The following is a 27,461-nucleotide window of genomic DNA, read 5'->3' as shown; positions in this document are numbered from 1 at the left end:
ACATAACTAAATCTCCGTTCTTTTGGGAAGATCATGCAAATCCCTAACTTATCGGAGCCCATCCTAAGTTAGGGAAAACCCTAATGGTAAACTATAAATAGAGGTAAACGTCTAAGGTATGGATCATCTTGCTCTCGTCTTACTCTCTTTCTCTCTACATCATACTTTCCTTCTCCCAAAACCGAGACTTATTCTCACGCCGGAGGGTGGTTACAGGAATAATCTCATTCCTGTAACGAGTCCTAACGGTGTTCTGTTTTCTAGCTAGCAGTTTGGATCGCCAAGAGTTGAAGTCTTAGTCGGATACTACAGTAAAGGTAAGTGTTTCTTCACTGATGATATCTATAATTGCTCGACGGTTTCAAACATCAATGGTTGTCTTCAATTTGCTGAAGATTTCGATGTGCAAGAATGAATTTCAAGCGTGAAACCTAAATAATTATACGTATACTCCGATGGTTTCATCATCAATCAATTGGCGACTGACATTGAGTTGGGGGCAAATTTGGGAGAAAGGATGAAAGATTAGCTGAAGAACTCATGACTGTTCGCATGTCGTCTTAAAAATTAGAATGGAAATTACCTTAGTGGACATATGAAATGTATTATATAGTAGTATAGATAATTATAACTTTTTCTTTAATAACTCAGTGTAACATTTAATTTCTTTTATAAAATTGTTTTACAGACTTATGAATTATATATTTTACATTATTAAACTCGTGTGATTGATGTGTGTAAAATGCAACATATAAATTACATCAAATGAGGCATAAAACTAACCCCTTTTTAGTACTAATGTTGGAAAAAGTGTGCTTTTGTCTTCCTTTTGTATTTTCAGGACCAAACGAGCTTAAATGAACAAAAGGAACAAATATGCAGCAAAAACTAACATAAATACAAAGAAAAGGAATAAATGTGGCATGCCCGACCCCTCGACAACATATCCCTAAGAAAAAACAAGAAACAGAAGGCTGACCACGGCCCGTGCCCAGCGGACACGGGGGCATGGTCAGGTGTCTGCAGAAATGGACAAAGTTGTGGAAGCTTCTATTCCCGACACGGGGGCGTGCCCAGCTCAGCATGGGGCGTGGTCAACGCTAAGATTCGCAAAATCTTGCAAATCTTGATAGTACAGATACGCTTCTGCACACGGGGCCGTGTGGAGCCTAATGCAGAAAAGAGCAATTAATGAAGGAAGAGAAAGAGGATGGCCACGGGGGCGTGTCCAGCGGACATGGGGCCATGGCCGGGCTTCTGTTAAGGCTATAAATAGGGGTGCTTGGCTCACTTCAAAGGCATACCTTGGCAAACCATCTCTCTCCCGCTTTGCCACCACTCCACCACCACTACAACACCCACATCCACCACCATCATCCATCATCCACCTTGGAATGTGTGTAGTAGTCTCGGGATCCAAGATTGATCGTAAGAGTTCTTGTCAATCAAAGGCCATGTTTGGCTAAGTCCCTTACATCACTTAGTGAAGACAGGCATTTAATATATTACTTTTGATTTTTAATCTTTTCGCACTTTTTTTTTTTGGTTTTGTATTAATGAATTTAATAACTAGTTTCTTATGTTGAAGGTGAAACTTCCTTATCATTTGTCCGTGGTGTCTTGGCATTACTTTACTGTTTATATAAAGTAAAAGATTTTCACCATTCATATCTCTACGATCTATATAGAGATATGTTGGCTACCTAGTCGAGGGTTAAGGGAATGGTTTGGTAAGGTTCTTGTCTTGTTCAGTGTATAGATTCTGCAAGGACCTGGGTCAAGCTTACTAGGACCTCCTTCAATACCCACTGGTATTAGATGGCAGGGGTGCGAATGGCTTGATCCCGTCATATGTAAACTACTATTAATTCATTAAACCGGCTACTTGGGATTGTATCCCTGCTGACTTAAACCACTTAGCCGAGGGTAACGTCGCCTTCAAAAGAGGGGCCTAATAACTTAATTAATTATCTTCCAATATTCCAACCCTTTGGGATTGTATCATTGCTGACTCAAACCACTAGGTTGAGGGTAACGTCACCTTCAAAAGAGGGGCCTACTACTATAACTAAGATAATCTCTTAAAAAGTGCAAAAGTGTGGAAATCATCAAAGTAAAGTATACATTAAAGGCGAGTCAGATCCAAGTGATTCATCTTGTCTGTCTGTTTATTTTTATTTTTATTTTTCAGCATCTTTAGTTTTTATTTTCATGTTTAAAACCTTTTCTAAAAAATTGTGATTTGATTAGACGTTGAGGATAAACCGGTACTAAAAGCTCTAGTGTCCTTGGACGACCTCGGTATCTTACCAACGCTATACTACGCTCACGATGGGTGCACTTGCCCATATGTGTGTTTATTGTTAGTAGAATATCGTGTTTTATAAATTTAAAACTTGACTAATCTGTAAAATGGGCTTAAAATATCAATAAAAACATAACACACTCGACACGCATCAGTGATACACGGAGGTAGGGTGTACAAAAAACCGAATTAACCGAACCATAACTTAATTAACCGATAAAACCGAACCAATAAAAACTAACCAAATAAAAAACCGGTGGGTCGGTTAATGTTTTTTTTTGAAAACCGAAAGTAGTGGGTCGGTTATGGTTATCATTTTTCCATACCCACCATAACCGAACTGAACCGACATGTAACAATTTTTTGTAGGATTTAGGACTTTTCACCATATTTTTAATATTTGATGTTGTTTATTGAAGATTTTTAGTATTTATGGGGTTTTCATATCGTTTTGTGGTTTTGGTTGGATGTTTATTTGAATTTATGGAATGTATCATATCACTTTATTTTAATATTCGATAATAATTGGTATTAATATTATAGATTATATGTATTTTTTAATACTATTTAATCTATACTATATAATAAAAGAAACCGTTTTAAGGACACTTGTCAACACATGAGAGTTTTTTTTATTTAATTTGGTTAATTATTATATTTTAGCCTATGTGGCATTAATAATATATTTGATAAATATCCACGATAATTCTCTTTGTAGTTTGAAGAGATAATGTGTGAACTTATAAAAATAACAAATGTCTCAAAGTTTTAAAACAATCAAGTTAATTATGAAAAAGTATTAGATATAAATTATAATATTATCAATATTTTAGTTATGTTTTAATCTGTTAGTTTTATTCAAAAATTATTAAAAAATAGTAATCAATTTTACCGTTATTTATTTTAACAATTTTTTAGAAAATAATTCACCTTTTATCACTTTTATATATTTTGCTTTTGTTTTATAAAAGTTTTTTTACAGCTTTATTTAAAGATTATATAGGTTTTTGGGTTCAAAATGAGTCGGTTCTATTGACGGAGTGCGGTATAAATTTTGTTTATTGTTGAAAATACGCGGTTGTGTTTATAATAATTCTCAACATTCCGGTATTAATTTCTAAGTTGCATTTTGTACCCATGACAATGCTTATACCAACATTGTCGAGAGGTGTAAATTTAAAAAGTTGTTTGATTATCATAGATCTAATATGATACCTAAAACAACGAATTCTAACAAGATATCATCATCAAATAATAATATTAAACAATAACTTAGCTAAATCTATTTATATTCCACAAGTGATGTTTATCTTCATCCTTTAAAAAATGTTTACAATGTAACTATTAGACATTTGTAGTCTCGAACATAACAATTTTTAAGCTATATCTAACTAAACAGGATTCCAATACATCTTATTCCTTTAATATTTTAATCAAGATTGTGTATTAATTTTGTGATTAAAATAGGATTCCAATACGTCTTAATCCTCTCATATTTTAATGAATCAACAGTACATCAAAGTTTATTTTTTTAAACGTCTTAACGACTATGTGTGTTAACTGTCAAATTATATTTATTCAACATGTGTATTACACAGGTTTATTCAACCCGTGCAGTGCAATACATAATTTTTTTAAAGATTATAATTTTTTTATTATTATTTAATATATAAAACTATATTATTCAATCCGTGTAATACACAAGGTTCTAACCTACTATACTAATATATACAAATATGCAATAATTATTTATTCCATGTAAAAAAAAAGCTATTTTTAGCTAAGTTAAACACACGGTTAACCACCCATAACCGACCCGATATAACCATCAAAACTGAATAACCATAACCGATCGGTTATGGCTATGGTTATCCATTAACCGACATCGCGGTTATGATTATGGTTTTAGGTCAAAACCGACCCATGTACACCCCTACACGGAGGGACTAACCTAATATATTTGAAGTAAAGATACATATCATAATGTGATTACAACTAAAAATCACTATTTAAATACCATAATTAGGGGTGTAAACAAGCCAAAAGGCTCGAGAGCTACTCGTGATCGACTCGGTTAAAAGCTCAAACGAGTCGAGCCTTAATGAGCCCGAGCCCAAGCCTGAAATAGAGCCCGAGCTCGAGGCTGAAATATAAAGCTCATTTAGACCTGCGAGCCTAAACGAGCCCAAACAAAATTTTAGTTTTTTTATAGAGTTAAATGCCCGGATAGTCCCTGTGGTTTGCCCTTTTTTCACCTTTAGTCCCTAACTTTCTAAAATTACAGCTATAGTCCCCAACTTTTGCAAATTCATTCTCGGATAGTCCCTAGGCCTAACATCAGTTAGGTTACTCAGTTAAGTATGTGTGAAATGATAAAAATACCCTTATTTCAAATCAAATAACTTAAACTATTAAATATATATATATATATATATATATATATTTATTTATTTATGGGACCCACTTCTTAAAAAAACAAAATAACCCTCTACCACCATCACCTCTACCACCGTCTCCACCATCATCCTCTACCATCATCATCTCTACCCATTGTCTTCTACATTCGTTTTTCTCAGTAAACCCATAAAGTCTTCCAAAAAAAATTAACAAATTTCTTAAAATGAAAATAGTTGCAGGATTCTAGAAAATTCCCAAAATTAAAGATAGGATATTGAGGAAAATGAGCTCAATCAAACAAACTTGCACTATTGTGTTCTGTGATTATTGCAGGAATCTAACTGAGAAGTTTCACGCTACCATGGCCATTGTTCAATAACCGCCGCATGTTTCGAGTTAGTAAAAATTTACCGAAAGCTTCAGTAGTGACAATCTATCGAGAAGCTTCAGGCCACCAAACTTGCTAATATGTTATTGACCCGGACCCGGAGTTGCAGGTTTTCGACAGGGTGGTCGGAGCTCTGGCCGGAGAAGAAGAGTGGTCTTATGGTGGTGAATCATTACAAATATGAAAATCATTACACATTAACGACGATGGGGATGCTGAATCGGACCATTTTGAACATGGGGAGGCCAGTGGCGCGACATTGAACATGGCGGTGATAGTGGTTCTTTGATAACTTGATAACGATGGGGATGGGGATGGCGATTCTGTAAAACGATGGGGGTGTAGTGTGAAGTAACAGGTGTGTTGTGGGAGAAACTGAAGGTGATGGTGGAGGGTGGTCGCCGGCGGTGGTAGACGGTGATTGTGGCGGTGATACGGGAAGAAGACGAAGACGACTTGGGGTGTGGGTAGGGTTTTTTTTCATTCTTGACAGGTTTATTTTGTTTTTATATTAAAGGTGAGCCTAAAGATTTAATATTTTTTATTAGTGAGGGTATTATAGTCATTTCACACCAACTTAACTAAGAAAACTAACCCCCATACGCACCAGGGACTATCCGGGAACGAAATTGCAAAAGTTGGAGACTATAGCTGTAATTTTAGAAAGTTAGGGACTAAAGGTGAAAAATGAGCAAACCACAGGGACTATCCAGGCACTTTTCTCTTTTTTTTATATATAACTAGGTTATAACCCCGTGTATTACACTTGTTAAATAAATATAATTTTATAAAAAAGTTACATATTAAAAAACGTGTAATGCATGGGTTGAATAAACACGTGTATTACACAGGTTGATTAAATATAATATAACTGGTCAACACATATGGTCATCAAGATATGTTTTTGAAAAAAATGAACTTTGATGTATTATAACATTTTACTTTGTTTTTTATTTATTTATTATTAGGTTAAAAACTTGTGTATTACGCAAGTTAACACTTTATTTTATTTTTTATTTATTTATTAATAGGTTAGAAACTTAATTATTACGCATGGTTAAACCGATAAAATTTTAAATTAAATAGTTATTAATAAGCGGAAAAAGTAAAAGAAAATGTTAAAAGAAAAAAATGTTGATTTTTTTTTTTAATTTTCATGTATGATGTTATAGTTTTACTTTCACATTTGATTAGGTTAGTATAGTAGTAGCAGAGGAATTAACAACAAATATTTTTTTTTTCTCCTTTTGAACTACCTGTGATTGATTGGAATTTTTGAAATAATTCTTAATTGAGTTCGCTTCGTCATTAGTTTCATTACTCGTCGGTTATTAGATAGTAAATAAAGATAAAGATTATAAACTTTTATATAAACAATTAAAACTATCTTTATCTTTATAAATAATAAAAAGGTTAATATATAGTTTTTAATTTATTAATTAATATATGGTTATCAGTTATCCTTATTATTATTGTAGGATCGTTCTCGGCCCTGATTGAGTCGATCAGAAGAATTCCTATCCAAAACAAGAGGCGGAAACTAATGTCTTGGTGCAATTTCAGCTGGATTCACTTTAAACTGTTGTATTATTGAACACTGTAGCAATTACAAGCTCTGACAACACTTCGGCAGCACTTCGTGGCTCACCGGAAGACAACACCTAGAACTATGTTTTTGATTTCGCCCCAAATACCACTATATATAGTGGTTCTGATTTCGCCCCAATAAACCATGTCACCAGGAGCGAAATCATGACACTACATTTACAAGTGAAATCATCATTTAGACTGTTTCGGGCGAAATCAACATAATAGGGTTTCGCTCCAAATGACATCTTGTCATTTGGGGCGAATTCACTTCTAATACAAGTTTCTTGAATTTCGTGCCCTGTTCAATCCTAAACAATGTAAGACTTGATACAAGACGCAGGCGACAGACGGATGCACCAACAAACTCCCCCTCGGATGTTGACGGAGTCTTCAGTGTTGAGTCTTCGGTTGTCAACCTTTAGTCTTTATCAGTCTTCATTCTTCCTCTGAAGTATTTGTCATTGCAAGAATCCTCATTCTCTCTCTATCTCTAATGCAGTTCCAGGATCAATACTGGCTCTTACTGCTTTATCAACATTGTCTTCAGACTCCCCCTCTCAATCTGCTAGGATCGTAGTCTGGAATTCTCTCATTCATTCTAAGATCGTGATCAGGCTCTCATCTGGTTCAGGATCGTCACTTGGCTCAAATTTACCTGCACAATCTCTACCCAACACATAAGTTTCTCAAAAACTAAAAAAACTTTTAAAATTTAGAAACTGTGTCAGAAAATAATGATTTGATCTTTACACATCACATGTAAATACAACACTTTCATTCACTCTCTCCCAAACCGGTTCTTCATGTTTAGCACTTGGAATTTCGAAAATCAGCTTTTCAATACCAGTTGTCAAAAATCTTTTTGAATTTTACACAATTTATGCTAAAACACACTAAAATCTTTTTGGATTTTCTGAAAGAAAATAAATGCAGAATGAAAGAAAATAAATGCAGAAACGTAATATTTACAAACAATATTTTTTGTGAGTTCGTGCAAGAGGATCATATCAGTTTTTTGAAACATATCACCAACACCATTAAGCTTGATTACATTTTAGGTTCTAAACAATTCACCTAGATTGTCAGTATGTTTGTCCACTTAAATTTTCACACAAACTTCAACTGTTTCGAGATATGCAATTAATGTCTTAATTACTTAAACTTATTCGTGTGTCCCACCTCTTGAATATACTCTCGTATCCAGATCCCAATATTCAATCTTACAGGTGAGTATACCACAAATGATATCTGTAAAGGGGTTAAATTGCGAGGGCCGTGAGAGCTCAGGTCGATACTTTCGTATACGCAAAGAGATGACGGCTTCGACTTTCGGTGTGTCCCCTTTAGAGGATCTTTTTGTTACAACAACAGTGACTATCAATTTTATTGTTTCATCAACTTGCTGAGGGCGGGCTTATATTTTAAAGCTTTTGCAGAAAGTATTATCCGGGGACTAGGTCAGTATTTCCATACAGCAGAAGTCCCGGGACAACACCCCAGATATCACTGAGCATAAAGACCTAGTATCTCAGAATACGGGACCTTTCAAACAAGATTTCAGGGGTTACCTATATATATCCAAGAAGTTGTTAACCCACAGAACAAGCAAGTTTGTATTTAGGTTTATATCTCGTTACAATTTACTAAACGTGTAAAAACCTACTGACACATCCACAGCGAGATTGTTTATCACATTTTGACTTTACATTTCTTTAGCGTGCTGTGATAGTCCACTGATGTACTATCATTTCCTCTTTTATGCAACAAAAACTCATTTTTCAGTTTTATCATGTTTTTGGCTTTTTCAAATTTTCTAATGTTTTTGGATTTTTTGAAAATTTCTTACTCCCCTAAAATTCAAAAACATTTAACTAAATTGAAAACAAACTGTACAAAACATGACAGCTGATATCGAATTGCCTCAATTCTCCATCCGTTTGGCATAAACAATCAGAACTCCCCCTCTCAACAAACTGTTTTCCCATTAAGATGACAAAACACTTAAGTTTGTTTTAATCAGAATGGTTTTTCCGGAAAATAAGTTTGTTTATAAACCACTTGTAGGTTATGGGGTCATTTCATCACATTGCTTACCAATCTTATGAATGATAGTTAACTCAAGTTCAAATTAATGACCTTGAATAACCGCTTGTAGAATCAATGATTGGACCACTTGTAAGATTTAACAATTAAACATTTCAAACCTGTTTTTCAACCAATTACCATCTGTTGGTTGAATTCTCAAGGTGCCGATTCCTACTCCACGCTTACAAACCTGGGAGTTCCGGCAATTCCTGCTTTTCAAAAACACATTTTACACATATGTTAAAGAATGATGCCGATTCATGCTCCGCGATTACCAACTTGGGAGCTCCGGCAAGTCAGGTTTCTATTCTTTGAAAAATATATCCACCCAAGCCTGACCTTCCTTGGGTGTAACAATTTCATCATCTTTTCTTTCAACAGACTTGTGAACACGTCATTTAGAAGCATAAAAATCTTTGACACTTTTGGCCTTACCATTGACCATTTTTCCAAAAATGTGTTTCACATTTCCGTTGAAAGTCTTTTCAACATCAAATTTATTCTTGTCAAAATAAAATTGATTCGAAATTTCTACTTTTCCAACTTTCTTCATAAAATTTTCAACACACAAAGGTGGAAAATTTTCAACATTCATAGTTGGAACTGATCTTTCAACCTTTTTCTCAACACATGGCTCCTCTGATTTTTTGGAATCAGAATCATCACCAGAAATGTTACCTGAACCTTTCACAACCCATTTTTGATTTTTCAAATTTTCTTTTCTTTTTAAAACATTCTTCGAACATTCACCCACTTCAAAGGTTGAATTTTCAAAGCCTGTAAATTTTCGGGTTGAAAGTTCAGTTTTCTCAACAACTTTCTCTTTCAGTTTACTAGAGACTTCCTGTTTTGGTTTGAATGTTTTCGGACAATTCCTAGCAACATGACCAATGGTTTTACACTGAAAACAGGTTCTCTTTTCTATCTTCTTCTGAATAATATTCTTCTTCAAATCTTCTTGCTTCTTGGCAAGGAATTCTTGATTTGTCTGCTTTCTGAATGCTTGTTCTTTCTCAGCCTCTGATGTTTTTCCTGAAACAAACACAATTTTTGGTTTATACACTTTTTCATTTTTATAATTTTTTGTTTGATTAAAACCAAGACCTTTCTTTTTGAAATTACGATTATGGTTTGGTTTCTTTTGGAAACTATAACCACAATTGTAACCCATTTTCTTGTTAATTCTTTGTTGGTCTCTTGAAGTGTATTGTTTAGGTTTTCTGATAAATTTAAATCTTTTATTTCAAAAATATTAATTTCTGTGATTTTGAAAACCTTGTTAATCATTTCAAGTTTAACACTTCTTATTGGAAAAGTTTCATCAGAATATAATTTGTCAGAATCTTTCAAAGTATATGCTACTTTGACTGATTCATCATTCAAATTAGATTTTGATAACAAAAATTGTTTGTCATAAACCCGTTTGTCCTTTTTGATTGTTGGCTTTGACGCATCGGACTCAGACTTTGACTTGGATTTGGACTCTGGTTTTGACTCCTCACAGTCATCTTTATCTAACACCTGATCGACCACACTTTTTATCAACTTTGACTCATGATCAGTGTCAAACGACGTGTACGTGACATCAATATTTTCTGGCAAGTTATCTGATGGCCCAGACTCCCATTGTAAGTTAATTGCCTTTTTGACTCTTTCGGAATTTGGATTTCGAGGTGAATATCCATTTTCGACTGGAGGCGGGCATTTATTGTAGACCACACTTGGTTTCTTACCAGAAATTTTCACTTCATCTTCGTCTTTTATCACGGATTTCTCTTCTTCTGAAGTCTTTACTTCTTCAAAAGTCTTCAAATTCTCCACAATCGGATAAATCATGTCAACAACAAAAGTAGAACATGAGTAACTTTCTAATAACTTGTTGACTCTTTCAGTTTCGATTCTTTGTATTTCCAGCTTTAATTCCAGCTCAGCACACTTCTTTATGTGAAAATTGACATCGTCAAGCTGTCTTATGTAAGCTCTCTTCAGTGTATTCATTGCCACAGCTTGTTCACAGTTTGAATCAGTATACTTGTTGATTTCTCTGTTCATTGTATCATAGGATTCTTTCAATCTGTTTATGTTGTGCAGCAACTCATTGTTCTGCTTGATTAAAGAATCACAGTTCATGCACTTTTCAAGAACTTTGACAGGTTCTGCATCAACTTTGACTTCAAATTCAGGAACAACTTTGACTGTTCTGTTTAATCGTAAAAATTCAGCTCTTCTCTTTTTTCTCGGCTTCAGCTTCAGCTTTTAATCTTTCTTCCTCTTCTTCCTCTTCTTCAATCTTTCTCTGTCTTTCTTCAGCAGCTTCTCTGACTTTTCTGTATTTTTCTGCCCATTTCAGATCGTAGGCATTTGCAATGAAAGCTTTAACATTTGAAGTGTCTTTGGACATCTCTTTGGCCATGTATTCTTGATCTAGGCAAAATTTGTCCCAACAGAAACCTTAAGCCAATTTTTCATCATCTTGTTCTGCCAAACACACTTTGCTGTTTGTTGGAAGATATTTATCCCAGCTAAACTTATCATATTTGCCCTGATTAACTAGACACGCTCTTTTTGAATCTTCAATCACACCTCTTCCATGTGCAGTTTGTGCCTGATGCGATGCTTGTGGTGTGATTTGATGATAAATCGCCTTTTTGTGATAATCGTTATTTCCGAAAGGGTTTTGAGCTCCACTTGCTTCACGATTTGTGCACTCTCTCTTGAAATGCCCTTTTTCCCTGCAACGGAAACAAGTAACTTTAGATTTATCAAAACCTAAAGTTGAAACATGAGCTTCACGAAAATCATCTCGGCCTGTAATTTGTTTAAACTTTTCTGCTCATCTCAAAACACTGGCCATACACCATTTAATATCCATAAGTTCCATTTCTTTAGCATCGATTTGATCATAATCCTCTTTAATAAGCATAGGATTTCCGATCTTTCCGGCCACAAAACTACTATAAGACTCTAAAACCATTCCCAACAAAGACATTTGATTTTTAGCAACTTCTTCAGAATAATCTTGATCACTCTCAAGATTTAATACAATATTGCATTGAAGTTTTCTTCCGCTCTTTGTTGCAGAAATGTTTGGTTCGAATGATGAAAATCTTGTGCTGCTTGATCCCTGGGATTTCTTTTCAGAAGAGTCTTTCGCACTGTAAGCAGTTTCAACTTTTGGAGAAAAATTTGTCTTTTCGTTTACACCACCTTTGTAATACAAGCTGATATCCTGTTCTCCATCGTAGTTCTTCATCCTGGCGATCTTCCTCTGCTCCATCTCTTGAGCTTCCAGGTGTTTGATGAAATCTCCCAGTGTCATACTTTTTATAATCTTTCTTGTTGGATCTCAGCATCATCAGAAAAGTTCCCCAGATTTCATGAGGTAGCGCATTTGCAAGTTTTTCAATTAATTCATCAGTATCCTTTTTAATTCCAAGTTTTGACATATTTCTCACTAAGTTACAATATCTTTCAATTATTTGCTTGGTGTTTTCAGATTTCAAACCACGGAATAAATCAAATTCTTTCTTCATGAGCGACATTTTGTTTTTAAGCATATCATCACTTCCTACAAACTTTGCTTCCAATTCAGTCCAGATCGAATAAGCAGTTCCGTCATGTTGAAGCAATATCAAAATGTCCTCCTTGATTGCTTGCTGAAGCAGACTCACTATCAGTTTTTCATCTCTATATTTCTTTTTCTCTTCAGTACTCATTTCTCTAATTGTTTGCTGCACACCATTTGTTGTGGGTCTAACATATGGTTCTTCAGTGTGTTCCCATGCATCTAAGTGATAAGCTTCAACCCAATTTCCAAACCGTTCAGACCATGCATTGTAATCATCAATATCCATGAGTTTAGGCGGTTTCTGTGAAGTCCTGGTTTCATTTTCAAGTAATGCATTCTGAGTGATTGTAATCGGACTAGCAAAGGCATTATAGAATTCGTTGTCCATTGTTCAATTGTCCAAAAGTTCAAAAATTCCAAGTTTCAGACGAAATCAGGTTTGGAGCGAAATTAACCAAATATTGTTCGAGCGAAATCCCAAGATTCAACAGGAGCGAAATCAGGTATGAACTTTGGAGCGAAATTAAACCAATGATCAGCTGGAGCGAAATCACAGTTTTGCTTGGAGCGAAATCAAACTTGGAGGTCAACAGGAGAGAAATTACTTGAAACTATGGAGCGAAATCAAGTGTATACTATGATTTCGAGTGAAATCACGTCCAAATAGCTGCGGACATCATCATGTGCACGAACAACTTCAAGCGAAACCCTTAAAATTCAAGTTTTTAATTCGATTTTAGCTATGAAAATTTCAAGGGTATATTAATACATGATTAAGAGTGTTGTGTGTGAAATTGAGCTGATTTTACCGAGAAAAATTTTCAAAATTTAGAAAGAAGGTGTAGAAAATCAGAATATGCAGCTGAAATGGCAAGAACTCTTCCTCCTGAGCTCTGATACCACTTGTAGGATCGTTCTCGGCCCTGATTGAGTCGATCAGAAGAATTCCTATCCAAAACAAGAGGCGGAAACTAATGTCTTGGTGCAATTTCAGCTGGATTCACTTTAAACTGTTGTATTATTGAACACTGTAGCAATTACAAGCTCTGACAACACTTCGGCAGCACTTCGTGGCTCACCGGAAGACAACACCTAGAACTATGTTTTTGATTTCGCTCCAAATACCACTATATATAGTGGTTCTGATTTCGCCCCAATAAACCATGTCACCAGGAGCGAAATCATGACACTACATTTACAAGCGAAATCATCATTTAGACTGTTTCGGGCGAAATCAACATAATAGGGCTTCGCTCCAAATGACATCTTGTCATTTGGGGCGAAATCACTTCTAATACAAGTTTCTTGAATTTCATGCCCTGTTCAATCCTAAACAATGTAAGACTCGATACAAGACGCAGGCGACAGACGGATGCACCAACAATTATCATCAAAATCTTTTAATTTTAATAATTAATATATGGTTATCACTTATCTTTATCTTTATCATCAAAATCTGTTCTACAAATTTTAATTGAGGCCACCTCATAAAGCGACATGTGTCCCCAAAGTGGTTTCTTTTATTATATAGTACTAGCGGTAAGACCCATGTGCAAACACGGGTCGTTTCTTAGAAAACCATGCATAACACATATTGACAGAGAGTAAAAAAATAATTATTGCAGACTTACAAAATTGATATAAATTAATGATCAATAGGTTTATTCAACAACAATTCCATTATGTTGATAGGAAACCACTGTTGTCTATTAACTGTTAAAAACTTATGATGCTTTCCAACAGACTTTACTAAGAACTGTCATCCATTATCTCCAACAGAGCTTGCCAGATGGACAGATAGTAACTATCAGATGTTAGTCAACCCATGTTAAAAAGGTCAGTCAACAGAAATTACAAAGGTTAGTAAACAGATGTTAAGAGAATAATCTTATTAACAACATGTGTTCTCAGGATAGGCTTAATGCAGAGCAAGTATCAGATGCTTTCAAAAAGTTGTATTGCTTTCCAACAAACATTTCCTAACAACAGTTCCTCCATTATACCCAACAGACGTTTCCAGGTTGACAGATGTTTAGTATCATCATAGATTTGTAAAACTTCTTTGTAAACCACATTAGTAGTGGTTGTACAGACTCGTTTCTCTTTACCACAAATCAAAATTTTCAACCCTTCCTACTTTTTACTCTAGATACAGCAACTTAGAGCTGGCCATGACTAAACACTGGACGTGGAAGATATAAACCAACACGCTCCAATGATTGTCCTTGACTTTTATTTATTGTCATAGCAAAACACAGTGAAAGTGGGAATTATTTTTGAGAAATCTTCACTGGTATTCTTTTATCAGAAGGTGTCATCTTCAGTCTTGAAATCAAAGTATGATGACCTATATTAGTCCCTGTGATAATTTTTGCTTCAATCACAACTTTTCTGAGCTTCATGACTTGTAAACGTGTACCATTACACAATCCATTTGCCTGATCAATGTTTCTGAGTAACATCACTGGAGCATCAAGTTTCAGTACTAATTTATGGTTAGGTAAACCAGATAAACGGAGATTGTTTAACACATCAGGAGGAAACAATGCCATATTGAGCTCTGATTCTTCCTCCGATTGGCATAAACTATCTGAACTTAAATAAACCTTTTCTTCACCAGGCAGACTCTCTAACAACTCTTTATTTATTGAATCTACTACTTCATTAGTTGGAGCAAGAATCGCTCTTTGTTGGAAATACGTTAAATCCCACAAAAACTTATTCATGTTCGGATATATAAATGAAATGAGAGCAGAAATAGGATTGATTTGGTCATGAATAAGTAAATCATCTGGTACTTCAATATCAATCTCACCATCATTTTCTTCACCAAGCAGACCATCACCGAGCTTTAAAATCCATTCTCCAAATTCCTTTATTTCTTTCAAATCTGCTTCCTGACAACCAACTCTTAATCTCATATTCTCAGTTACCTTTAGTACTTGATAGTGGCGCCATATATAAGAAGAATTCAAAGAAGCATTGACTATCATTGTTCTGGTACCTTTAGGGATGACCGGAAGAATTTGTCTAAAATCACCACCAAATAGAATTACCTTCCCCCCAAACGGCTTGGATTGCATGTTCAGTTGACTGGAACGTGATATGTCTCTCATTGTTCTATCAAGAGCCTCGAAACAATGCTTGTGAGTCATAGGTGCTTCATCCCAAATAATCAATGTTGCTCTTTTAATTAAATCACCTAACTCGGTATTAGGCTCTATCGAACATATTAAATTCTCATTAATGTTGATTGGAATTACAAACCTTGAATGAGCAGTTCTACCACCATCCAGCAAAAGTGAAGCAATTCCACTGGATGTAACATTCAATACAACTTCACCTTTTTATTGTAATGCAGCTGAGAATGTCTTCCAAAGAAACGTCTTTCCAGTTCCACCATAACCATATACAAAAAACACACCTCCATCACCTTTTTCAATCACTTCCATAACAATTTTATATATCCTTTCCTGTTCGGCAGTTAAACACTTTACATAACCATCATGTTCCCTTTGAAGGGCTAGTCTGTCATACGATAATTCTTTCATTATCAATCGATTGTTCGACGATGAAACATAATTGTCCGGAACACTTGGCATATCGTCAAAATTTCTCACTGTACTTCCATTGGTAAGTAGCAACTTTTCAATTTCAGATAGACAGATATTTTCAAGTTCTTCTTGTTGAAGATCCAAATCTAAAACAAATGTTGAAAAAAGTATTAGTTTTTTCCCAATAACAGAGCTATTACATATTTTAATGTAGTTGTATATAACTTTAATAAAATAATCACATTACCTGCAATACCAGTTATCTTTCGTTGCTGATACAGAATATCTTCACATAACAGGGACTTTGTTTCCGACCAAAACACACCAGGACGAGATATCGAATTTGACAGCAACAACATTACAAAAAAGGTCCTCAAGAAATCTCCGGTTGACCATGTGCTAGCTTCTTTGACAGCATTAACGTATTCTTTATCATCATCCAACAGCCCCCGTGCAAAACATGCATCTTTAAATGTTTGAAAAACCTGCCCATCAACTGTTTTTATATCTTCAAAACAGGTTGGTCCCTTAATATGATTCAGTAAAATCCTTAGGTAATAACAATCACCAAGTGATGGTGGGACATAATGTATCCTTCCAATTGATCCATACGGATGCTTTCTTCGATTCCATATCCTTCCAATTGATCCATACGGATGCTTTCTTCGATCCCATTTGTGATTTTTAGCATTCCATACATAATATCCCGAAAACTGAACATACCTCAATGTCCTGGAAAATTTATCGACTTTATTACAATTCATCCACTCTGTAAACATTGTCATTTTCACAGTTGGACTAGTAACAATATCACACAAATTATCATGATTGTTACACACAATACTCTGACCATCTTCACAATGAAAAGGTAATACTTCAACAGCTGGGATATCTATAATGTATATCATACATGAATATTCTCCAAGCAGCTTCACAAGCAGAGATATATCTACAATCAAGGTATGCTTTTATCTCATCTACAGCTACATTCTTTTCCGTATCATTCTTGGTGCTATTGGCTTGAAAAACAGAAGCAGTGACTCTATCAGGCCCCTTATTAATATATTTAAACAAATATTTGATAGAACCTGACTGGTTGCACCATTCAATGTTAACGTGGCACTGATACTTTCTGAGCAGGAGAGCATTGTAAGGAACTACAAATCTATTATCAAGTGTCACACCATTCTTTACTACGGTATTACTTGTTTGACGACGACGATAGACAGGATATCCTTCAGAATCAACACAAGTCTCATCTACATATTTTTTGGGAAACTTTTTAAAACATTTTTGCTGAACCATACATGGACAAAGTGGGTTGTATGTACTACATGGTCCATGAATCATAAATTGCTTGACAAGCTCATATAATTCAGGATCTCTTTCTTTATCTGGTATCTCAGCACTAATAACACGATCAATATCAGATGCAGTTGGAAATTTGCTTTCAGCACCCAAGAACAAACATATGTGAGCATGTGGGAGTCCATGCTTCTAAAATTCCACTGTATACATAACTGAAATTTTGGAACAGTGAGCTGTTAGATAAATATAATTAGATGTTTAAAGTAAAAAAAATATAACTAAAGGGTACCTGCTTGTATATCACCAAAGAATTTATGTTTCTTGAAATCTTTTATAAGATGATCCAATTTACACTTGAATAATCTAGAGATAATATCCGGTCTGTTTTCAGCATTAAGAGCTTTATCGTGCAAACACCTGTAAATCTCAGGCCAGTTTGGATTACAAGTCATCGTTATGAATAAATCGGGATATCCAACAGACTTGCAAATTGCCATAGCATCCAAGTACTTTTGCATCATATATCTAGAACCACCAGTAAATGATGAAGGTAAAAGTATAGGTTTACCACAACTTGAGGCATTATTCTCTCCACTTTCAACAGTAGCATTCAAGTTCTTAAGACTTTGCGCTCTAAGTTTAGGTTGTTGTGTCCTTATATAATTCAACCTGGCAGATTCTATCATCGTGTATCCATCAACCAAAAACTGCTGAAATAGTTTTTTCGTATTAACTAACAATGAAAACTGATTTTGTCTATCTTGAATTTTGTAACAAAAGAATTCTCTAATTGTAAGATTGGTTCTAAGTACCTCATTATCAATCGCAATCCCTCTATGTTTAATACCAACTCTATAACCATCTTCTGCATATGGGAAAATAAGTGGATATTGCAAAGCAAGGTAAGAGGGATGAAGCTCACTAATTCTTTGAAGACCACCAGACTTCTTTCTAACAATAATGTCCCATTTATCAAATGCTCCATCAAAATCACCATTTATTAACGCAACAATTCCTGATGCTGTTGGCAAATTGTGAACTCTTCCATCCTTATCTCTTGTTCCAATAAGCTTCAAGCTTACATCTTGAAACTCATTTTCTTGAAAACAATCTCTTACCATTCTGAAGGACTGGACAAGAGGATTGCAAGAATCCAACATATCTTTAAGACCCTCTATTGTTGTACTATCAAGTTGGTTGTATCTTGTAGTTTTGCATTCTATCTGAGAACTGCCAGAAATATAAAATGTTAAAATTTACATCCATTTCAAATGATAATGAATGTAAATATACTGAAAAGCAAAATATATATTCATAAATGGCACAATTATCATAAAGAAATTACCTTACTGCTTTTTGACGATTTACAACTTCATTTTGTGAATCATATATGTAAAGTTGGGAGAATTTGGGTTCTTCCCCATCGTCCGGAAGTAGACTACCTGTAACACCTCGAATTTTTGTGTCCAATGATGTGTTAACACGTGTCATTTGTTTACACGTGGCATCTATAATAAATAAAGGACTAATTTTGACAAACCTTGAAAGTATGTAAATTCGAGGGTTATAAATGTCAACAAGGGTAAATATACTGTATAGTATCCCTAAATAATGCTTAAACCTTCAATCGAATAAATTACAGATCGTACAAAAATAAAACGCGGAAGAAAGTGAGAGATTACAAACTACAGGGGTTAACTGTGTCAACATGTTTAATAATACCTCTGAGTGACCCTTTAACGTTTCCCAAGACTTTGTAACGGTATTATACCCTCACTAAAATAATATATATGAATTTCGCGAAGTTTCGATATGAAAAGAGAAAGTTACGATCGAATTCGTAGAAGAAGGGTTAAAAGCGTCAACAGTGAAAGTTAAGGCTTTCCAATATAATTAATAAATAAACCGGGGACTTAATAATGCGGGTAAATAACACGAGGCCCCTATCGGTAAATAACCGAGGGCCAAACCGCAAAGTTACCCCTTCAAATCCGAAAGGTCAGGCGAATCATTACGAAAGATTTCGTTATTAATGGCCCGATTCTGTAATCATTATAAAAGATTTGAAAAATTCAGAAAATATAACCTCACGCGACCCGCGTAAGGTTTAAACATAAGTTGAGGCGGGCCGCGAGCTTCCTCAACTACGCGTCTGATCTTCTGATCCCAGGCGACCCGCGTAAAAGTTGCATGGAATGTCCATGCGGGTCGCGTACGACGCCCAGATGCAGAATTATAGTAACTACTTGGCTTTTGGAGCTTTTGAATGATCAAACAACCAACAAATGGGCATGGGCACCCTATGCTCGACCCATGACACTTAGGGGACATCTACCCATCACCCCTGACCTGTTGTAGGTGTTGTAATGATCATACATGCTTGACATTGCTATAAATAGCACACCTTAGTTCATAACCATTCACACAATCAAAACACACAACTACTGATCATTCTAAGTGCTCCCAAGCCTTCTCTTCTGTTCTATAATCAAGAAGCAACTTCTGTAAGTCGTTCATAACCATTTTGGTTTCACATTTCCATAGTTATAGCTCATAAACGCAACCGTCGTAACTAACGGTTGTCATTGCAATATCTTGCAAATGGTTCAGTCTTATGACGAATCAAAAATGGTTATGAGTTGGTATTTATGTGGGTAATAAACCTCTAAAAGGGTTCCCCCTGATCACCACTCTAACTATGTCAAATATCGAGTCAAACGCGCGGTTAAAAAGTCAACAGAAAGCTATTTTGGCGATTATTGCATAATCTGTAATATATATGTTATGGAACCTGTTTTGACAATCATAAAACATGATAATAAGTATATAAACCTGTTTGCGCTCGTTTGAATCGATCATTTACTATATAGAACCGGTTCGGAGCCGAATGTCGCAAAAGTTTGACTTTTGCTTTGACTTCAGTTCTGACCCGTTTTAGTGAGGTATAAATATACCTTAGGACTTTCTTAGGACCAGGTCACATGTTGGTATACGCCCCTGTGGTCGGTTCATGAGTTATCCGAGTCTTTTAAGTATTTCCGTCATTCGCCTAAAAGTTGACCGTAACGGCCTTTTAAAATAAAAACGAGTATTTCGGACACGTGAACGGACCAAAACCTTGCTTATTAAATTATAAGCATGTCCCTAAAGTTTCACGTCAATCCGAGGTCTAGAATGAGAGTTATGCTAAAAGGCGCACTTTTAAGAAAGTTTTGTAATTAACGGCGCAATTAGCATAACGCCCATCTAACCCAAGTTTTCGTCACCAAAACTTTTACCCACTGTGGTAAAATAATATTTTGGGAATTTTAAAGATTTTTAATAATTTTTACCTTGCTCATAACCTGCGGTTATGGCTACGGTTCGGTAAATACCGAATATGCCCTTTTTGGCCAAAACGGGAGTTCTACAAGGTCTTTTGACCCGATTCCAGTTGCCACTGGTTTTAAATAATAAATAAAGTATTTTAAGCTTTATAAGCTGTTCGGGAAACTCAGATTTCCTGTAGAACTCGAAAATCCCTTTTAAAGTCTTTAAAATGACCGAAAAGCCCCTACGGGGCATAATATAAACTTAAACTCGTTACGGGCATTACGAAAGGTATCCTACTGATACCAAAATACTTTTAAGGCATATTGACTTAGGAAATAAGCGTACGACTCTTATGATTAACCGTTTCGCCTATTTGCGCACACGGTACGGCTCATGGAACTAGTTTTCATGCAATAGCCGATATGGGTCAAATTATATTATTTGAACCCCAAAATCCAGAGTATGAACTATAAACCCATATAAAACAAGTCACTGAACTTGTCGGGTCCAAATCATACTCCATTCTCGGTTTTCGCCTTTTTCGTGCGAATTAACCATATCTATATATCGGAATCAACCGGTTTAAGCTACGGCTAATATAAGGACCGTTAGGATTCTAAGAGGTTAATTAAAACCTTCGTTCCAGATTAGGAGCCCCAGTAAAAGCTATCGGTGACTTGATCTAAATTAAGGATTAATACTTGCAAAGGTAAATACTTTAACTTATTTCCCCTATATGGGCTTGGGTTACGGTATATTAATACCGCTTGATTGAGCATTATATAATTCCATCGCTGAGGTGGTTAATTGATTAAATATGATCGGCTCATTTAAACAGTTTTGTTGCTTATAAGCCTTTGGGGGGTTTAATGACCGTTGTCCCGGATATCCTTGGCATCATTTTACGAAATGGCCACGACCATCGACATCCCGGTGTAGGCGTACACCCGGTATAAAGTGTCGACATTAAAACTAAAAGACGTAGCCGTTGGTTTTCATACTACGGTTTTACGCAAACGTGGTGTGTCTATAAATCTTTAACCCGGCACGACCCGGGCTACTGAACGCATAAAAGAACATGTAAAACGTTCACAAGATCATTATGAATTTTCCCAAGTTATAAAAGAGTTTGTGCCTTGTGCATTCAAATCAATTTTAATAAACATTTTCAAATGTGTCAGTTGAATGTATTTACCAGTGTAAACTGACGTATTTTCCCCAAAAAGATTAAGTGCAGGTACCTAAACGTAATTGGCTGGTATTAGCTCCCTAGCGTCGGGATAAGCCTCGCAAGCTTGATTGCAGTATCTAATGGAACAATACTTTATATTTATTTACGATCCACTGTGGATATTCAACTTCTGTAATACATTGATATTATCACCAGAGGTTGAAGTTATATATTTATCTTTTGCTTCCGCTGTGCATTATATAATTGTGTGGTTTGACTATATTGTTGCCAACATCGTCACGGTAATCCCCCACCGGGCCCACCGGTGAGACACGTGGAAATCGGGGTGTGACAGGTTGGTATCAGAGCCAACATTGAGTGAATTAAACACTATCCTATTGTGTTTAATCTCAGTGACACAATTGCACATACTTGAGTCTAGACAAGAACTTAGGACAAATTCGGATTGATACTCCTTTTTGTCTTTAATTTTTCGATTCGATTTTTAATAAGTTTTAAGCAGGAAAATGCCACCTGTTATATTCCGAGGAAGAGGAAGGGGACGAAGAGGCCGAGGAGAAATCGTGACACATCACGATCAAGAAGCTGGACCATCTGGTACAAGACATCCTTCGATGACAAGGAGCGAAGAGCCACAACGACGAAGAGATCTTTACGAACCAGCGAGGCATTCCACTTCGCACAGCTCAACGCCATCCTACCGGCACTCCTTTGGACCAGATTCAGAAAATAATCCCAACAACCCACAACCTTCCTTCATACCTCTACAACGTTCGGTTTCGCACCGGAATTATGACGACCCTAGTCCATACTACGTAGCTCAGTTTAATCCGGCGGACTACATACAGGAACCTTCAGGTTTTGTTCCACTAGGGCCACAAGACCATTTTTCTGAAGATCCCATGGAGGAAGATGAGGATCCAACTGAACCAGCTCGTGGTACGCCCACGCATCCGATAGAAGTATCTGATGGATCTTCATATCATGGACCGCAGTATCAAGGCCCAGACAGCTTTATGGCCTTGTTTGACCGACATGAGTGGTACAACACACCATCTCATCAGACAACGCAACCGAGACATCCACAGGATCCCTCTGAGGATTCACGCTTTGAGGCAGTTACGCCACCACCTCCGCCACCGGCACAACCAGTAATACCTGATCCGCCGAGGCGTAGGAGGACCAATGCTCGTATGTCTACACGAGGAGGAGGGGGTAACCACTTCAGCACTCCTCGACATTCTAGTAGTAGCCACTATCCGCCACTACATGAAGAAGGACCTTCAAGTCCTATACAAGAAGCGAACTCCGCACCTACTGCACGAAATTCGCCACCATTTGGGTATGACCAACCCATACCAGCTTACACAGGTCCAACGGCTTACAACCCGTTTGAACCGTCGCAAGCACAATACAACTACGGCTATGAGCGCGACCCATATGTGGTGTCGGCTAGATATAATGCGCGCTACCCAGACGGAGCACATGGAAACATGGGACCACCGGACTACTCAGCTCATGGGTATCCAATACCTCCCAGACCTCCAGTTCCGCAACAAGCGCCACAACCACGATTCTCTCCTCCTGAACAGGAAGAAATACTCCATCGACTAGATCGTGTGGAGAGAGAGTTCGAGGAAGAAAAGAAAAGCCACCGAGGATTTCTCAAGGGCTTGGCGAACCTACTAAAGGGCAAAAAGAAGAAACGTGACCACTAGCCCTTAATAGTAGTACGAATGTAATTTCTATTTTGAAATAAGTCCCTGTGTGGACAACTTATCGTATTTCAGTCCCTACGTGGACTTATATTTAGTCCTTGCATGGACACCTATCTTGTATTAGTCCCTGCGTGGACTTGTCACTTATTTTAAACCTCTGGAGGTATGTATTAATTGAAGGACCCGTTTAGGGCAATATGTAATTGTATTTGAAATTTCGGAATGTATGTTATGAGTTTTGTTTTAATATATATAAAAATAAATCAAAACCATTCCTTTTATATTGATCTGCCTAATAAAGAATCTTAAGGGGGTGAAACCTAGCTTGGGGTCTTTTAAGATCAGTCAAGATGGTACGACCTAGCTAAAAAGATTCTGATTCCCTGTTAACCTCTGTACGCATGTTAACATTCATGACAGATGTGATTCGTTATAATCACGCACGTCATTCTTATACAATAATCCTTTGAGGATTTCAAAACCCAACTAAATGATATATAGATCGTGGGTTAAATCACCAATGAAGGTGATCAATATTATAAAGACATCCATTTAGTGATGCAATGCCTACGGGCCAGTACTATAAAGACATCCATTTAGTGATGCAATGCCTACGGGCCAGTATTATAAAGACATCCATTTAGTGATGCAATGCCTACGGGCCAGCATTATAAAAACATCCATTAGTGATGCAGTGCCTACGGGCCAGTATGATTAAAACATCCATTAGTGATGCAGTGCCTACGGGCCAGAATTATTAAAACATCCATTAGTGATGTAGTGCCTACGGGCCAATATTACCAAAACATCCATTAGTGATGTAGTGCCTACGGGCCAACCATATTAAGACATCCATTAGAGGTGTAGTGCCTATGGGCCATAATAATTGTCTTATAAGACAAAAGGCAGTAGTAGTCTATGACTCTCTGTCAGAAAGAGATAAAAGAACTACGGTTCAACTCTCTATGCCTTTGATTCTCTGGAATCTCGGCTAATGTTATAAAACATCATCGTGATTAGGCTTTATGCCGCCCACACTATTTATATAGTTAAAATAGGATATATTCAAATCCTAATATGTAATGAACTAATAAGTTAACCGAATATGGTCTCTGTACCATGGTTGACAAATTGTCATAAAAGACAATCATATAATAATCTCCTAAATTAAAATTTTGTTATATTCTGTAACAGATTCAAGTTACAATGGCGGATCCCAATGGAGAGAACAGCCACACAAACGAAGATGACTACGACAATGCGTCAGTACATTTGACAGGCGCACAGCTAAAGGCTCTGATCAACAATGCTGTCCAGGCAGCTATTGATCGTCAAAATACTGAGTCTCAAGGCAGAACTGTGTCAAAACCACCCTCTAAACCAAAGACACACTCCAAACCACCCTCTGAACCCAAGAAAGATGACGACAAACATTCGTCTACTGAGCACAGCGTTCATCGCGAGAGAGAATATACTGATGCGTCCAGTGCTAAGGGTTGCACCTACAAATACTTTGTATCATGCAAGCCCCGTGAATTCACAGGGGAGAAAGGTGCGGTTGACTATATCACCTGGCTAGACGAGATGGACACTATTGTGGACATCAGCGGGTGTGCAGCGAGGGACGTGGTGAAGTATGTGTCCCAGTCTTTTAAGGGCGAGGCCCTGGCATGGTGGAGGGCGTTGGTGCAGGCATCCGGTAAGTCTGCTTTGTACAAAATGACATGGGAGGAATTTATTGCTCTCATAAAAGAAAACTACTGCCCTCAGCACGAGGTTGAGAAGATTGAGGCAGATTTTGTCTCACTGGTAATGACAAACCTGGATTGTCAAGCATACCTGACAAGTTTTAACACTATGTCACGCCTGGTGCCATATCTTGTGACACCAGAACCTAGGAGGATTGCCCGATTCATTGGGGGCTTAGAGCCGGCGATCAAGGCCAGCGTAAAGGCCTCTAGGCCAACGACCTTCAGGTCAGTTACTGACCTCTCCTTGTCTCTTACACTTGATGCTGTCCGTCTGAGGGCACAAAGGAGCAAGGAGGCTGAAAAGCGAAAGCGTGAGGATGATACCTCACGAAAGTCCGGTAAAAAGCACCGTGGAAACGGTGAGGGCAAGAAAGGGTCGGAGGCAAGGAAGGAGGGGCAATCTGATGGAAGACCCCACTGCAAGGTCTGCAAGAAACCTCACTCCGGGAAGTGTAGGCTTGCGTCTGGTTCACAGTCGCAACAAAAGACTCCATCCTGTGGACTATGCAAGTCCAAGGATCACAAGACAGTGGAGTGCAAAAAGATAAAGGATGCAACCTGCTTTAATTGTAATGAAAAGGGGCACATAAAGAGTAATTGCCCGAAGTATGCCAAGAAGGCGGAAGAAACTAAAAAGACAAATGCGAGAGTTTTTCGCCTGGATGCAAAGGAAGCGGTCAAGGACGACAATGTGCTTACAGGTACTTTTCTCGTAAATAACATATTTGCAAGAGTACTATTCGATTCTGGCGCTGACAAGTCCTTTGTAGACCAGAAATTTTGCCAACTACTAAATATGCCAATCAAAACCCTTGACGTGAAATACGAAGTAGAATTAGCAGACGGCACGATAGAAACCGTCTCTACCGTTCTAGAAGGATGTGAAATATCCATTAGGAACCATTCTTTTCCTTTATCTCTACTTCCTTTCAAATTAGCGGGTTTTGACATTGTGCTAGGCATGGACTGGTTATCCCGAAATCAGGCCCAAATCATCTGCGGCAAAAGGCAGATAGTTTTAAAGACTCCGAGTGGTGAATCTCTTACCATTCGAGGAGATACGCATTACGGATTGCCCGAAGACGTATCAATGCTGAAAGCTTCAAGGTGTTTGAACAGAGGCTGTGTAATTTACATGGCTCAGGTGATAATTGAAGAACCAAAGCCGAAGATCGAGGATCTTCCTGTCATTTCTGAATACCCCGAGGTTTTTCCTGAAGAACTACCTGGTTTGCCACCAGATAGACAAGTGGAGTTCAGAATTGACATCATTCCTGGAGCAGCTCCGATAGCAAGAGCACCTTACAGATTAGCGCCAACGGAAATGAAAGAACTGAGGACCCAGTTGGATGAACTACTGGCGAAAGGTTTTATCAAACCTAGTTCATCTCCCTGGGGAGCTCCTGTCCTATTTGTAAAGAAGAAGGACGGATCGATGCGGTTATGCATCGACTATCGAGAACTGAATAAAGTTACCATAAAGAATAGATATCCTTTACCAAGGATCGATGACCTATTCGATCAGCTGCAAGGAGCAAGCTACTTCTCCAAGATCGACTTAAGGTCGGGTTATCATCAACTAAGGGTCAGAGATGAAGATGTACACAAGACTGCATTTAGGACTCGCTATGGTCATTACGAGTTCCTAGTGATGCCTTTTGGGCTCACAAATGCACCGGCTGCGTTCATGGATCTCATGAATCGCGTTTGCAAGCCGTACTTGGACAAATTCGTCATAGTCTTCATTGACGATATCCTTATCTATTCCAAGAACCAAGCTGACCACGAGAAGCACCTTCGTTGCATTCTCGAATTACTACAGCGTGAGAAACTCTACGCCAAATTCTCGAAGTGTGAATTCTGGCTACGAGAGGTCCAGTTCTTAGGACACGTTGTGAGTGAGCGTGGTATCCAAGTGGATCCCGCTAAGGTAGAGGCAGTCATGAACTGGCAAGAGCCAAAGACGCCTACCGAAATCCGTAGCTTCCTAGGTTTAGCAGGATACTACCGGAGATTTATTGAAAATTTTTCAAGGATTGCTGCGCCCTTGACTTCCTTGACCAAGAAGAAAGAAAAGTACATCTGGGGCCCAAAGCAGCAAGAGTCCTTTGAAATACTAAAGCAGAAGCTAAGCAACGCACCTGTGTTGACATTACCGGAAGGTACAGATGAATTCGTAGTCTACTGCGATGCATCACACACGGGCATGGGGTGTGTGCTTATGCAGAAGGGCAAGGTGATTGCCTATGCTTCAAGGCAATTAAAGGTGCATGAAAAGAATTACACCACCCAT

The 27,461-nt window shown here is 37.2% G+C and overlaps 1 protein-coding gene across 1 annotated transcript; it reads right to left on the bottom strand.

Moving 5' to 3' along the window:
* Positions 1-14,603: 14,603 nt before the first annotated feature.
* LOC118485750 lies at positions 14,604-15,488 on the bottom strand. The gene has a single exon (XM_035982183.1). The coding sequence runs from the start codon at positions 15,486-15,488 to the stop codon at positions 14,604-14,606; it is 885 nt and encodes a 294-aa protein (XP_035838076.1).
* Positions 15,489-27,461: the final 11,973 nt, after the last annotated feature.

Source organism: Helianthus annuus, chromosome 13 (assembly GCF_002127325.2).
Source record: "Helianthus annuus cultivar XRQ/B chromosome 13, HanXRQr2.0-SUNRISE, whole genome shotgun sequence".
In the NCBI taxonomy this organism is placed as follows: Eukaryota; Viridiplantae; Streptophyta; class Magnoliopsida; order Asterales; family Asteraceae; genus Helianthus; species Helianthus annuus.
The sequence above is the reverse complement of the archived record's forward strand: the minus strand, read 5'-3'. Positions and strand labels throughout refer to the sequence as shown.